This window comes from Triturus cristatus, chromosome 4_2 (genome assembly GCF_964204655.1).
Source record: "Triturus cristatus chromosome 4_2, aTriCri1.1, whole genome shotgun sequence".
NCBI classification, from domain to species: domain Eukaryota; kingdom Metazoa; phylum Chordata; class Amphibia; order Caudata; family Salamandridae; genus Triturus; species Triturus cristatus.
In genome coordinates this window covers 242,514,978-242,531,105 of record NC_140586.1, presented here as the reverse complement: position 1 = coordinate 242,531,105, position 16,128 = coordinate 242,514,978, and the positions used below count along the sequence as shown (strand labels likewise).

General features: G+C 44.5%; 1 protein-coding gene across 1 annotated transcript in view; it reads right to left on the bottom strand.

Annotated features, from left to right (window-relative positions):
* Positions 1-2,804: 2,804 nt before the first annotated feature.
* Positions 2,805-16,128, bottom strand: part of LOC146833545 (E3 ubiquitin-protein ligase TRIM39-like) — a 115,032-nt gene continuing 101,708 nt past the window's right edge. Inside the window, exon 6 of the mRNA XM_085601396.1 lies at positions 2,805-3,174. Within this exon, the coding sequence (XP_085457522.1) occupies positions 2,843-3,174 (332 nt within the window). The 3' untranslated portion in view covers positions 2,805-2,842. The remainder of the gene's footprint in view (positions 3,175-16,128) is intronic.

Genomic DNA, 16,128 nt, shown 5'->3' with positions numbered 1-16,128 from the left:
AGAGGCTCCTAAAGTTTTCACATAGTGACTTCGTTCCTCTGAAGCACATACTAAGTTTTAATGATAATGGAACTCTGGAATTCCAAAAGGGACAGACCTCAGACAAAATTGGCTGGCACTGGAAAATTCTTCACAACAAAGATACCCACACCTGGACTACAGACAGTATGAAAACTCTGACGAAATGCAATTGCTAATCAGTAAATGCTCCCATGCCGATGTGAATGCCGCAAACACAAAATGAGACTGACCTACTAAAACCGAGTACAAAAATATTTATTTATGTATTTTTATATAGCGCGAATTTTATATAGCATCACGCCTTCTGGAATATTCCTACCTATGCATCTTTCATGCTTACAGGCACTACAGATGTCGACATATAAGGAACTTAAATAATTCATGCATAAAAACAGGCAGGGCAAACTCCCACACACGAGTATTTAGGAAAAACAACACGACACACTGATGGAGGCAAACGTACGATAGGATACGAGAAGACGATGTCAAATATGTAGCTCAGAAAGGGGGCGTTAACAAGCACGAAGACTTGCTTCCTTCCACTTTAAATTATGAACTGTAAAAATAATTCACCGGCCATACACTGCGAAAGGTATGCAAGGCTACTGTTACTTTCAGAGTAACTATAAACGCCAGCAGAATATCACAAAGGTTCATGTCCCCATGCAACAATTACTACTAGGAGGGTGCACATCAGAAAGAAACATCCACCTCACTGAATAAATGAATCCAACATTTTTTAAGACTACGAAGCTGCCTTGGGCGTCTTAGCCGTACACCTGTAGGAGACTTAAAAACAAGCACCGATCTCTTAGCTTTATGGGGCCATGTGTTTCTAATTAGCGTGAACTAGAAACACATGGCCCCATAAAGATAAGAATGTGCTTTGCGATAGCAGCAAAGCAGGCGACCCAGTCGGATCAGAGGCAAAAGTGCGTCCACAAAAAACCCTAATTTCCAATGGCAGGCCACCGTTTAGCATAAACGGTGACGCCAGCCAATGGAAATGAGGGGCGGGCTTAAAGCCCTTTTCTGAAATCCCTCTCACAAAATTTATCGCCAGCGAGCAGCGCATGCGCTGCAATGCAGGCGAGACCTAATAAAGGCTTGCCAGGCCCCAGGGGATGGGGTCCCCGGGGCCACAAGTGGCCCGGGAAGGGGGGCCACGCGGCCCCCTCCCGTAATTTAAATTATTATAATTTTTTTTTTAACGAGGCCAGGCCCCGGGGGATGGTGTCCCCGGGGCCAAAAGTGGCCCAGGGAAGGGGGCCACGCGGCCTCTCTCCCGTATAAATAAAAAATAAAAAAAATTGAGATTTCATCAGTGATGTCACTGACCATGTCATGAGTGATGTAATATGTGACGTCATCAGTAGTGCATTGCGGGGGCACAAGTTATAGTTAGCTCAACTAACTATAATGGACAAATTTCTCTGGTTTTGTACGAGTGAAATGTCCAACTAACTATAACGTCCCTGAAACCTGTGTTTTTTTCAGTGAATATCAAAGATTTTTTAAATGCTAATTTCTAACTATAAGGTCCCTGAAACCTGTGCTTTTTTCAGTGTATATATATATATATATATATACAACCCTGTTCTTGGGGTACAACTTACAAAAACTCCAAACATTACCTTTAGAAAAGCTCGGTCAATGAGCGATACCTTGGTGAGCAGCAGCCCTGAAATGAAAACAACTAAGACCTGGTTAAACTCTAGAAAAGGGTTTTTTAAGTGTACATCATGCAGAGCTTGCAAATATGGGGTTAATAAAACCTCATATACAACCCCATTCAAGTTAGAAGCTGTGCCCATTACCAAGTTACTTACCTGCAAAACCGAATATGCAGTGTATGAGCTGGAGTGTTCCTGAGGCCTGCAGTATGTAGGAAGTACAAAACTGCAGGTCCACAAACGAATACTCCAGCACATTAGGGCCATTACAAACTGTGATGCAACTTACCCGGTCGCGAGGCCTTTTAAGGACTCCCATGGCAATAATTTGGACAATTTGAAATATTTTGTTGTGGATGCAGTCCCTCTGATTAGGTGTGGAGGCAACTGGGAAGCTTTGCTGCGGAGACCTGAAACTAGGTTTATACTGGAGTTAGATAGTAAAACAACCATAAAGTCTTAACTCCAGTACTGAGGGCCAGTACATTCGTTTTCCATATTCTTCTTTTTATAAATCACCTATTCTTTTCTTCTTTTTTATGTATTTATTTATTTTTGTTTAAAGTAACCTGTATCTCCCCAGAAAATCCCACTGAGCAGCTCGCTTGATGATCATTTCATCTGTACTGGGCAGTATCATGCACAGTCACTGCTTCTAAACCAGTCAGCCATCTTCAAGTGGAGTTTTCCAAAATGTATCATTGTTTTGATGTTCTGTAATGGCCTTCACCTTATAAAGCAATATGTTAGCCATTTTGGATCAGTTTAAAATAATACACTGTGCACAACACCATTACGAGATGGCCTTTTGCTTGTATGTTTAAATTTGACGTATTTTTTTTGGCACGCATAAGCCCATCACATTTAGGTGGCAGTCTTTATGCTTTTTCTACTTTTATTCTTCTAAAATATCTTGAATATGCGTATTGAGTTTATGTATGTGTTTTATTGATTATGGTTGAGTGAGTGACAGCAAGAATGAGTCAGTGGGTTGATAAATCAATGCATGATGCTTGGTTGAGTGACAGAGGGCATGCATGATGAATTACTGAGTTTTTTAAATCACCAGTCCCTGAGAGACACTTTCGGGATGAACCAGGCATTGTCAGTGCTGGTTAAACATATCTTTATTGACATTTTTCACTCAGTTACAAAATATTCGAGGTGAGGACTGAGTACTGACCATTGCACCCGGTTACAGCCCAGACTCCCGTCTGAGGTGACCATGTGAAGTTACTCTTCCTGTTCACAGAGTCGGCTAAAATGCCCATATACCATCTTACCCCCTCCTGCACAAGATGCACCTCCCAGTAATGCCTTCCTGATGTGAACCCCTCACTCCCCAGCACACAACACCAGATGGTAAATCTCTTTGGAGTCTGTGGAAGGATCTGTGCTCTGTCTGCCACTCTCATATGTCTCTGATTCTCAGACAGGACGAGCTGAGTATGTGCTGTGTCTGGATCCAGGGTCACTGTCACTGTAGAGGAGAGAGAGAGAAAGAGAGACAGGGTACTAATAGTGATTTAATGCAAACAAATAAAGTGCAATAGTAGCCTGTTTTTCTCTTATTTGAGGGTATTTGATATGTTGCATCCGTATGTAGAGGGGGCAGCACATTGATTTCATTTAATATTTTTTATTGCAGTAGGAAAATCACAAACACCAACCACTGGACACGGATCATGGGTTTCAGCTGAAATAGGAACTATAGAGTACCCTACAATAGACTTCACACTGTAGTAGATGGCATGCTGTACTAAATGGTACACTGCACTAGAGCGTATACTGTACAAGGGTAGATATCACACTGCATTAGAGAGCAAGCAGCACTGGATAGTAAACCGTAACGGACACTGCACTGCACAAAACCGATCACTACACTAGAGAGCACAGTCCACTACACAGCACACCATAGTACACAGCACAAGGGATTGGAGGGCACCCTGTACTAATCTGAACACTGCACTGGGCGTGTACCGTGTACCCGACAGCACATTTGATTTTACTAGACAGCATGCCACACTAGAGAGCACAACGTACTGGACAGCACACTGTTCTCGACAGAACACCGGCTAGAGAGTACATTGTACTCAACAAAACACTATATTAGAAAGCAACCTCATGGCAAACTGCAAATCTATATACTGTACAAGACAGTACACTACACAGCACAGCATTCTAGATTGAAAACAAGTACTGACTGATACCCTGTACCTGATAGCACGCGGCACTGATAGCAGATCACACTCTCTACCAAACAGGACTCCGTAGTAGATATTACTCTGTGGTAGAAGGCACGTTGTGCTAAATGATACACTGTACTAGAGGGCACACCACCCTAGACCGCAGACCGCACTAAACGGCTGTCACACCTTTACATGACTGCATGCAGTGATACCATTAGAAAATATATGTAAAAGCCACACGGGATTTAGGACGCAAGTGCTCAATCTTTGATTGCCAAGATCTTAGAAAACGACATATCCTAAATGTCAGTTCTTAGAGATAACAAATTCGGTTAAAGACTCCCTACATTGATTAGTAATAACAATTTAAAACTGGGTTACTGGTCCCGCAGAGTGTCTTCAGGGACCCCGATCAGCTGTTGATGTCTCGCTATAGGCAGGTGTCAAGTTGGACACTTTAAAACTACAGTGAGGGAGAGGAGGGTTTGAAATTCCTGTCCTGCGACCCAGTAGCAACAAGCAGTGCACTGGCTAAATGAGGGGGAGACCTGGGAGAAAACCCTGCTGATAGGGGGACACAGCAACATTCCACTACAGGATCCACTTATGATGGAGAGGAACAGGCCGAATCACTTTCCTAATGTGACTGACAAGAGTGCAATACAAGGGATCGGGTAGTCCAAATTGTCACGCATACATGATAAACATCTGGGGTGGGAGAAACAGGGCAAAGACTTGGTCTGAACTGGGAATGTTTATACAAAGGGCCCAATCAGAAGTGGACACTGGCAACGCAGAGGGCACCGATTCAAAGCTGGGCTATGACGGGAGGGAGAGGATGTGATGTTCGCCAACAGATTGTTTATTTCTGCTTTTCCTCTTTCTCAAATTCCGAGTTCAATCATGGAAAAGTACTGCTATACAATGTTAAACTTAAATAACAATATATATTTTACAAGCATTGGCAAAGTCAAAAGGTCTTGCCTATGCAAGAGCTATTGGCTTCGTCAATGTCTTTAAGCAATGTTGTACACCAGCTTGGCTGCTGTTTGGCATGGCTAAAATGTAGTGGCAAGGAGTGGAGGAGAGTGTCGTGGCTTAGAGTGTTGTGGCACAAAGTGGAGTGTTGTGGCATAGAGTGTTTTGGTGTAGAGTGGAGCGGCATAGAATGGAGCGGAGTGCATAGAGAGAAGTGGCGTAGAGTGAACTGGAGTGAAGTGGCGTGGAGTTTCGTAGAGTGGAGGGGCGTAGAGTGGAGTATGCATGGTGTGGCAGAATACTGCCATTACAGACAGCACATTGTCCATTGAAATGGCCATTACATTTGCATGCATACAGTTTTACTTATAAAACTTTACAGGGCACAAACGATAATGTGATAATGTGTGGAATTTGTCATCACGTAGTGTATCGATTTGGTTTGATCGAATTAAAATTTGTTTTCACCATAATTCAGAGTTACAAACTTTCCTAACTCTGATTTTTTCTGAAATATTTGTACAATTAATTTACTGGCATTTAAATTGTGTTGTGTGCTAGAAAATAAATAAAATCCTGATAACTTTTTTCACATCCCCAGTACCCAGCAAGTTTTTGTTATTTAAATCCTCTCACTTTGCAGTCATAAAAAGAAAAGAACCTAACATTTGACCTCTGTCTATGCACAGCAAATGTGACAAGGTAAAACAAAAATTAAAGGCCTGTTTATTTGTCATTCACTGCTGTACTCCAACATGTTTATTCTGGGAGGGCTTCAGCACCTCCTGACCCCCACCCCTATGTACAGTGCCTGTGGCATGGATGTGAAATTAAAGAAACAAATTGTTTAAGTTATGCTATTACTAAAGAGCACTGATCACAGGCATGCAAGGTTACTGTACTGGCAGAGATAATCGGATAGAGACTTCTAGCCACAAATTACTTCTCTTACAATATTCCCTAGGTATCAGACTAGATCTGGACATTTTTGATGAGCAGTACCCCTGCGCACTGGTAGGTGGTGTCGTTCGGCTCCGCGTGGTGTCGTCGGTGTCTTACACATCAGAAGTGATGTGCGCGGTGCCTATATAGACGCCACCCCAGTGTGCTGATGTCAGTTCTGTTCTTCCTGCGCCAGTCAGCGCAGATCCTGAGAAGAGCTACCCCTAGTCATTTTTGACTGACTGTTTTCGAAGATATTTTGACACTTTGTCTCCAGGTGTGAAGGATGTCCATCAAAATGGCAGGTTTTAAGCCATGCTGCCCCTGTCATCGACATATGTCAGAGACGGTTCTGCATTTGGTTTGTTTATGGTGGCTTGAGCATGACCGCGATGCCAAGACATGCGATGACAGCCGTGCCATGAATTCTGAGGTGCTAAGAGAGCGCTCCCTCAAGCTTCTCACTGCCTAACGTCAATTGTCTCAGTGATGCTTCAGGTCTCGGTCGCGAGGAAGATCCCAAGATCATTCACGGAGCTATACCCGTTAATCGTTATCCTACTCCAAATAGTCGGGGAAGTCGGGTAAGTCCCACAAAAATAAGAAGTCGAAGAGGTCTTCCCCCCACAGTCTTTAGATGAGTCGCTGGGCCGTCGTCGCTTGAGGCCTAGTTCTGTGGTGAAGCCTGTGCTTGGGCTGTCTCTGTGCCTCCCCACCACCAACGCCCAGCAGTGGCAGTGTCCCCTTCATCATACCCAACTCCGACACAGAGCTGGACAGGCTGCATCTGAAATCCGGCGCCAACCAAGTGCAGACTCCCAGTATTGGTCAGTGCCCTAGTCTCCTATGACAGGCCAAGGTTGGGTGATTATTATGGTATCGATAAGACCCTAACAGATACCAGTCTTTAGAAGATCCTGAGAACAACTGGTAGGAGGATCAGGAGAATGTAGTTAGATTGGATACTTCCCCATACACTGGCCTGGTCTCTCCCTCTACGGTGGCTATGGAGGAGGATGACTCTTTTGCAATGCGGAGGGCGGCTGAAGTCTTGGACCCTATGCTGCCCTCAGTGGCAGCAAAACAAAGATCTTGATGGAGGTGCTTAAGCCAGGAGTTGCCCCCACGGAACCTTTACTTCCACTCAATGAAGGAATTAACAATGTCCTACTTGAGGCTTGGTCCAAGCCCTGCACAGGGGCTTCTGTGCATAGGTCAATCGCATGCCGCCATCACTCTGCCTTGGGGGCCCTAGTTTCCTCACCCAGCACCCCACCGTGGACAGCTTGGTGGCCCATGCCTCCACCTCCAAAGTCAACACCAGTGCATTCCACACCACCTCACTGGACAGGGAATCCAAAAGGCTGGATACCTTTGGGAAGAGGATGCACTCTTCCACCAGACACTGCGGTCAGTGAACACTGTGTCTCTTGGGCCGATACTCACATACAATCTGGGACTTGGTTGAGCAAGTGTTGCCCATTGTCTCGGAGGAGGCCAGAGTCCTACCCTCTCAAGCAACTGCTGACAGGAGGGATGGAGCCAAGTTCACCATAAGACGACAGTCACGTTGGGCAGAGCAATTTCATTGTCTCTGGCCTATAGGCACAATGCATGGTTGAGAACCACTGGCTTTTCTGGAGATATCCAGGCCTCGCTCATGGACATGCCCTTTGAGGGCTCCCATTTGTTCAGAGAGAAGGCAGACTCAGCACAGGAGCTTTAAGGACCGCAGGGCTAGGGCCAGGTTTTTAGGCCTTTCCATGGCCCCTCGCCAACTCCAATCTGCCTTCCACCCCTTTTGTGGTGTTTATTTTGGTCTTTTCATGCCCATTCACCATGGCCAACAAGTGTTTTCACTGCTAAGGACACGGTTCATGAAAAACACAAAAGGTGATGAGAGGCTGCTTGCAATAAGTCTAACCACTGGCAATAGCTCGGGGGAGCACTCCAACCCATTGTTCTTTTGCTCTCAACGCCACCTCAGTTTGAACCAGCCATATGCAAATCAGTCTTGACCCTGTTACTCATGGGAACAATCCAACCCAAACCGCCAAGCCAGGTCCTCCCCGAACCAGAACACAAGCAACCCAGGACTGCTTTTTGCCCTAGTTATGGGGTACAGCTTGGTTCCAATGGCACAGTGAGCATGGGACCCACTTCTGAGCATTTCTATGCCACTTAGGGTGGTTCATGAAACACACAAAAGGTGATGGGAGGCTGCTTGCAATAAGTCAAACCACTGGAAATAGCTCAGAGTTGCACTATAACCCTTCTTTCTTTTGCTCACCATGCCACATCAGTTTGGACCCAGCCATATGCAAATCATTCTTGACCCTGTTCCTCATGGCTATTCCCATAGACCACGTGGGACAGGTAGCCAGAAGTCGAGCTAGTCCACCCCCCCATACCCCTTTAGTTTGCCCTCTGGCCATCACAGGCACCCAGTGGGAGGCAGAATAGACCATAATCTGCACCACTAGAGGTCACTAATATCAGACCGTTAGGTTTTTCAGCTTGTCCAAAGCGGCTACTCTCGCCCCTTTGTGACACCCTGTACCCATGGTACCTATTTCCGACAAGCTGGTAAAAGGCCACTTCTACTTGCTACATCTGGAAGTATTGGCTCTCTTGGCCAAGGGATCTATTGAGAAGGTGCCAGCATCAGAAGTAGGTCGTGGTTGCTATTCCTGCTACTTTCTGGTGTCCAAGAAGGACGGAGGCCTTTGTCAAATTCTAGACCTGTGCCTTTTCAATCTGAAAAAAAGTAATTTAAGATGCTCACACTTACGCAAGTCCTGTCTGCCCTAGACCCAGGATACTGGATGGTATTGTTGGACTTGCAGGACACATTATTTTCACATCTCGGTCCTGCCTGTCCACAGGCGTCGCCCAAGAGCACTTTGCTTTCAGTTTGCCATGCTCCCCTTTGGTCTTACCAATGCACCTTGGGTGTTCAAGAAAGTGATTGCGGTGGTCGCAGCTCATCTACGGAGGTCAGGTTTTCCAGGCTTCCCCTACCTCAACGATTGGCTGTTGAAGGCAATCACGCTGCTAGCAGTTGTCTCCTACCTCCAGACTACGGCAAACCTTCTGCATTTGTTCGGGTTCACTATGAATGTGCCAAAGTCACACCTGACTCCCTCTCAGATGTTCCCTTTCATCAGAGCTGTTCTGGATATGCTGAAGTTTTGGGCTTATCCTCCTTAGTGGTGAGTCCATGATATTCAAACTATGATACCTATGTGTCAGCCTCTACTCTGGATTTCAGTGAAACTGACTCTGAGGCTGCTGGCCTCAGGGCCTCCCGCATTCTGCTAGTAACACGTGCCACCTGGCATATGAGGGCTCTGCTGCAGGACCTGAAGTTCCAGTGAGTGGGGCATCATCATGGTCTCTTCCAAGAGTGGGGAGACCCTTTGTTAGATCTGTGTGCCTCTGTTGAGAACGTATAATGTCAGCACGTGTAACACTTTTCTACTCGAGAGGAGCTCCGGCCTCCTGTACGCCTTTCCGCCCATACCACTTCTGCTCAGAGCTCTCAAGAAGATCAGGAATGACAGGGCCCAAGTCATTCTTGTGGCTTCGGATTGGGCATAGGGAGACTGGTATCCAGAGCTACTGAGCGTGATCAGGCTGCCTCTTCGGGAGGATCTTCTGTTGCAGTAGCAGGGCAGCGTTCGGCACCTGAACCTCAAAATGCTCGTCATCATGCATGGAGATTGAGCAGCGACAGTTGACAGCTTTTGACCTTCTACCCAAAATCTGCAATGTTATCTTGGCAGCTAGGCGTCCCTTCACCAAGACGGTATGCGCCTGCCGTTGAAGCAAGTTTGTGGCATGGTGCACAGATAAAAAGGTTGACCCTCTACCTGCACCCCTTTCCCAGGTTATTTTGTTTATCTTACCCTATCACAGCAGGGCTCTACTTTGGCACATTGAAAGGTTATCTTTCTTCCTGCTTGGCATTTCTGCAGTTGCCAGATCAGTCATCTTTTTCAAATCTTATATTGTAAATAGGTTTCTGAAAGGTCTTCCCACCACCACCTTTCATTATGCCACAGTGGGACCTCAACCCAGTTCTCCCATTTTTGCGGTGTGCACCCTTTGAGCCATTATATAATTGCCCACTCAGGCTTCTTACCATAAAAACAGCCTTCCTTGTGGTGATAGATCTGCCCAGAAGGTCAATGAGTTGCAGGCACTGTCAGCACATCATTCGTACCTCAACATCTACCCTAATAAACTGACCCTTCAGTCTAGAGCATCTATTCTACCAAAGCTGGTAAATCCCTTTCACATAAGCCAATCCATCACTCTGCCTACCATTCACGCTGTGCTTCACCCCGCTACAAATAGGATAGACTACATCGGTTAGACCCAAAAAATAGCGTTGTACCTTGACTGCACAAAATAGTTCCAGGTGGATGATCAACTCTTCGGTGGGTAAGTCGAGGCAAAGAAAGGAAAGGAGGTGTGGAAGCGGACCATCTCACGATGGATTGTGCATCAAAATCTGCTACGCATGTGCCAAAAAGCAACCTCCTGAAGGTTTGCAACCTCATTTCACCAGTCAAGGCATTGACAGCTGCGTTAGCTCGTGGAGTTCCTGTCCTGGATATCTGTCAGGCAGCAACATTGGCTTCCCTGCACACATTTACGAGGCACTGCTGCCTGGACAGCCAAGTCTGGCGTGACAGGCATTTCGCCTGTTCGCTCCTACAGGACTTTCTAGTCTAATCCGTATCGCAGCCCGTCCACTGGGAAGGCACTGCTTGTGTATCTATTCTAAGGTAATGAATCTGCCGCTACAAGTCTCTATGAGATGAACAGGTTTACTAACCTTCGGTAACGCCTTATCTGGTAGTGCCTCTGTCTAGCTGCAGATTCCTTACCAACCCACCCATCCTCCCCGCTCTACTGATAACACAAGCTCTCCTGGAGTGCCTCACGAAAAAGGAAAAAAAGAGTTCCCAGAAAGTGAGCTCTAGTGGAAGATTACAAGGAGCCAGTCGGAGAGGTGGTAAACAGGTTGTGCTCCACGGGAGGAACAAAGACAAGCTGGACAACCAAAAACATAGACAAGCTGGGCAGCCTAAAACAAATAAACCCAGCAGATAGAAAGCAAGCAAATGTGAGTTATAAAACACCAAGCCAATGGTAAGCAATGGGTGGAATGCATTCCAAGTGAAGTTTTCAGCATGTCCCCAATATGTCTTTGCAACCAGACAGCTGCGTTGTCTGGTAGAATTTGGCCTAAAAATGAGGTGTGCAAGGTGAATGTTTACTTTCATATTCCCTCTAAATACCTAGGACACTAAAAGAAGGGACATTAATGTGAAAACTACAGGAAATATCTCCCTTGACAACAGATTTGCCTCACTGAAAACTATATATATAAATAAGATTACAGGAAAAGAACAGGTATCTGGACATTAAAATTTGCCAATAGCAAAATGTGTTACTCACAGTTACTTGACATTAAATTTAAAATTAGAAAAATATTTTTTTCTCTTATACCTACTGCAACTGTATATGAAACTTGCTTATACCATATATCCCCTTGTAACCTGCTACAGTAGCAAAATTAATTAGTTCCTTCTTACAACCTGTTGAAGCTGCAGATTACTTCTATAACAGCAAGCAAGTTGCCTGCAAAATCAACTAATGTTACTCCACATCACAAGACTTATATTTACTTAACCTGCAGCACAACTCAGAGACATCAGCCACTCACTTAAGATATTTACACTATTACAAAAAGTACGCCAAATCAGAAACCACACCAGCACATTACATACACCCAAGTTACTAACCCTGTCATTCTATGCACCCGCTTGTTCATAAATAACACAATTCAGTTGGTATCACAATATCCTAATCACTATATTTATTCATAATTTACCAAACTCATTAGGTATCACGAGTCAGGAGTGAAGAGGAGGCTTTTGCCTGTCAAGGGAGAGCATTATCTACTCCCCCTGTACTGCCTCGGGGTGGCAAGGCAGACAATGCGACTGCCTGCAGCCCCCTGCAGCATTGTAAAGGCTATACTATCTACGACCCTGGAATTATTGTGTCCATAGATTGCAGACCTGATAACGCCGGCCTTGAGACACTTGAAATTGTGAGGTACAGAACCTTATCCGGTATTATTGCTCCACAAGAAATACCATAACTCACAAAGAGGGCCTAAGGGGCAGTGCTTAATTTGTAAAACAATAAGTGCCGGAGTTCAAACTCTTACTAAGGCACCCATAGCAGGTGCTATGAATATCGGGGGTTTGGTTACCAGGGCTACGTAGTCTTCATCTGACCTCATGCCTCTTTAATGTACCACAAGACACTTCCTGTCCCTTTATCTCATTCTTTCAGGTTCCTTTTCCTTCCTCCTTTCTTTTTCAATGTTTTCCAGTCTTTCTCTTTCTCCTTCCTTCCCCCTTTTTTCTCTTTTTCTCTCCTTTTGTGTTTTTCTCTTTCTTGATCTGGATGAAAGTATGATGAAGAAAAATAAGTGCCAGGCACCCCAACCCCCCGCAAAAAAGTGCCTGTGGGTCTCACCATCGGCTCAAATTAAGCACTGCCAAAGCGTTCTGTTTGGAATTCATGAGCAGTGCTTTGACCTTGTGCTGAAAATGATCCCTCCCCCATTGGTAACAACCTTTGGAGACTTATCAAGGATTTTAGGAGCTGTGTTTTTAATAGATTCCACAACCAAAGATCGTGGTATGTCAGAAAAGATAACAAAAACATCATCTGACATAAATATCAAGGTCTAAATATTGTTTACAAAAAAAATCACTACATTTGGTTTACAATTTCTATTATTAACTGCAAAAGAGAGTTATTTCTGTAAATGGTATTTTTGACACGATATTTTTGTTAGGCAATATTTAAACCACAATATTCTGGTGTCTATACACCCAAAGAGACGTAGTTTGTGGGGCGAAGTCTAGATATTGTTATGCTCCAAAGCAGCAGGAAATGGCTGGAAAGAAGGCTCAGCGAGTTAAGCACTTACTTCTGACAACTGTGTGATCTGTGGGAGATAAGTCTGAATAATGGCACAGTCATTTCAGCCTTTCATACTTTAGAGGCGGGTACTCTGAGTACTATTACATTTGGTTATAATAATACATGTTCTTCACCGCTCTTAGAAACAACAAAATCTTTAGTATGGCGCACTATGTCGCAGACAAGTTATTATTTTTTTTTAATGAATTGCTGTAGGGTTTGCACTTGTGCATTTGTCTCCCATTCACAGTGACAGTGAATGTGAGTGGTGGGCACTGATTTGCGTTGGGAGAGCTCAGTGGTGGTCAAAAACTGGAACAGCTTTAACTTAGGTCTGTGGTTTCTTTACATAGCTGAGTGTTACCCTATTGCTGACATAACAATGACTTCTGCGTCTCAGGGTAGAGGTGTATCGGCAATTGCTGCGTTGACCTCAGTTTTTGAATAGGAGGCAGCTTCCTGCCAGGATGAAGGCACATCAGAAAAAGAGCTGTTAAGTTCTCAAATAGAAGGGAATGCTCTAGGTTATGAACTGAGGTGCCTCAGCTGAGCTTTGAGTAAGTTCAGTCCAGAAACAGTAGGGGATCCTGTAGTTGGGAACGTAGCTCTGCTGGCAGAGCTAAGTATGGATCTTAGTACTGGAATTGCGGGGGCTACTGCCTGTCAAGATTGCGGTGTATCAGCAGATACTGGAATTGCAAGGGGGCCGCAGGTTAGACTCGAGACACAGCAGCAGACTATTACAGGTGGTCAGGTAATGAAAAAAGATCAATTGCTGCAGACACCCTATGACTGGCAAGGCAGGCAATGGGTTGATGGGCCTTTTTGCTGAGTCCAGTTGGTGGGCTTGTTTTAGGTCTAACCTAGACAGCGCTCGCGCTGTCTCTTCCAGACATGCTGTAACTTCGAGACATGCTGTTTCTACTTTGTGGGCTTCAGCCTGCCCACAGGCTGCCCATTTGCTGGCTTCACTGAGGCTCTCCTATTCTTTCTCCTCATTTGTCCATGGCATACTTTAGTCATGCCTCTTGCTGTGTTTAGCCGTCCCTGAGAGCAGGGACTAAGTACTAACTAAATACACTGTTTCATCATTTTAACATCTGGACTAGAACTCCATTTTCTTTAATCTGGAACACTTGAGACAAGCGTTCGTACCGAGCTCTGCTGTAAACAGGGCTGTAAATCTTGTTATCTGGACACATTTGCTGTGCATTCAAAGACCGAGATCAAATGTTAGATGCTGTTTTCCAGAGGGTGCATGTTTACTTACTGTCCCGGTGTTGCTTGTTTCCATCTTGTATGAACTACAATATTAATTGTGATAAGGCCAAACGCGTTGACCCAGTGTACTTAGGGTTTTTAGAAATTCATAATTTTGGCTTCTGACATGCAACATCGAAAACAATTGGTATATCGGTGCTATGCAAACATCCCGTTGCTGCCACAATGCCTAATTATACTTAGACAAGTCATTGGTTGCATTTGTAATTGAAACCATGCTTTTAAAAAAACTTGCTGAACATAAAGTGAAAGATTTGCCGGTTGAAACACAGAGCAAAAACAACATAGAGAGAATGGGGTTCGGCCACAATTGTTCCAATGAAGAGGCAGTTGAATAGTTAATTCAGGCGCTTCCTTGGTTTCAGGTCACTATCCACAAACAAATATGATCAAAAGTTGAGGTCTCATGTGCACCCCAGAGGAGCCCCAAGATTATCAGATTACCTTGCTGCCATCCTGAAAGTCTGGTAGGTCTCCATTGCCTTCATGTAAAATCTTCTTCACTCCATCCGTGTTAAGCAGAAACATGCCATCCATTGTCTTGTCTCCAGTCGTGCTTCTCTTCTACAGGGCACGGTTCTACTGGTCCTTCTTTATTGTTTCTTCTTTTTACACCCAAGGCAAACAACATATATCTATTTCTGTAAGAGTCAATGCGACGCTTCTCACTCCTTGTCAGCTGCCTGTTTTGAAGTGCTCCTCTCAGCCTCCCCTCATGCCTCGAGATGTTTATATGTGTGTGGTAAATATCAGTTATCTTTCCTCCTCATCGGGATATAGATACAGGCAGGACTGACCCAAAGACCTTATACTGTCTCGAGCTGACTTGTTTCAAATTCGCACTCGCTCCAGATGGCCAACAAGGAAGAGGTCGTTTTCTAATTAGACAGTGCCGCACTGCCAGAGTTATAGCAAAAAACAACAGGGTTATACCCAATTGACCCTTAATATACCTGGGTATGGGACGTAATATTATACAGAAAAACAATGGTATACAGGAATTGATACACAATTTATTTTTGAAAAGAGCACAAATTAATTACCCTTTCTCTGGTTAATCAATCTCACAGAAATATATCAAACATATTCAGCATTCTACAAGAATCTTGACGTCTAATCAGGCGAGAAATAACAAAACATCTATACAAAAGTATATACTAAATTCAAAAGAGGAAACAAAACATCCAACACCTTGTGACATACGTTAACCCCACAAGTACATTTCACTAGTGTCCTCCCACTTATTCAGGGCGAACCACTCGGAGGTAGTCAAGGCAGTAAACTGGAAATCTATCCATCAATGTAGACCCTCTCAGAATACTGTCGCGTTGTGTGCAATCAAAAGTTCATATTTGCAGCTCCTCCTTCAAGAAAAATGTGTCTACGCACATGCGTTTCGGCCATAATCTTTGCTTGGCCTCCTCAGGACAGGGTTAATACATGACTGTGCCCACAACATAGATGGTTCAGGTTCTTTTGCAGAGTCATTTTGTTGACTCCTTTTGCCACTACTAACACTGTCCAGTACAATTCGTCTTCTCTGTGATTCATATCGATAAAGTGTTGAACCATAGGCGCCCCTACGATACCGCAGCGTATACGAGATTTGTGCTGCAGGATCCTCATCTTGATCGCTTGGGTCGTCTGCCCAATATATAATATATATATATATAAGTTAAGCAAAGGCCCAGAGTGCGCCCATCTCCCTCTCTCCATCTCACTCTCAATATTCTATAATCACTCAACTTTTGACTTTCTTTTTCAAGACGAGTTTCGCTCTTTTTATTCTACTCCTGCACAGGACCCCAGTGCTTGTTTTCTACATTCCTGATGAATGCCTGATGCTCTTTGACAGCTGAAGGATGATTTTGCCTTTCTAATCCTTTCCATATCTCCGTGTAAATTTGAATTTTCTTGGGTCTAATCCCATTCCAGTGAGTAAAACGTCAGAGGGGAGCAGCATGCCATGCTTCGCCCTTGCTGTTCCTCAGCCTCACACACTGATCTATCATGTCACTGGCAATATCCTT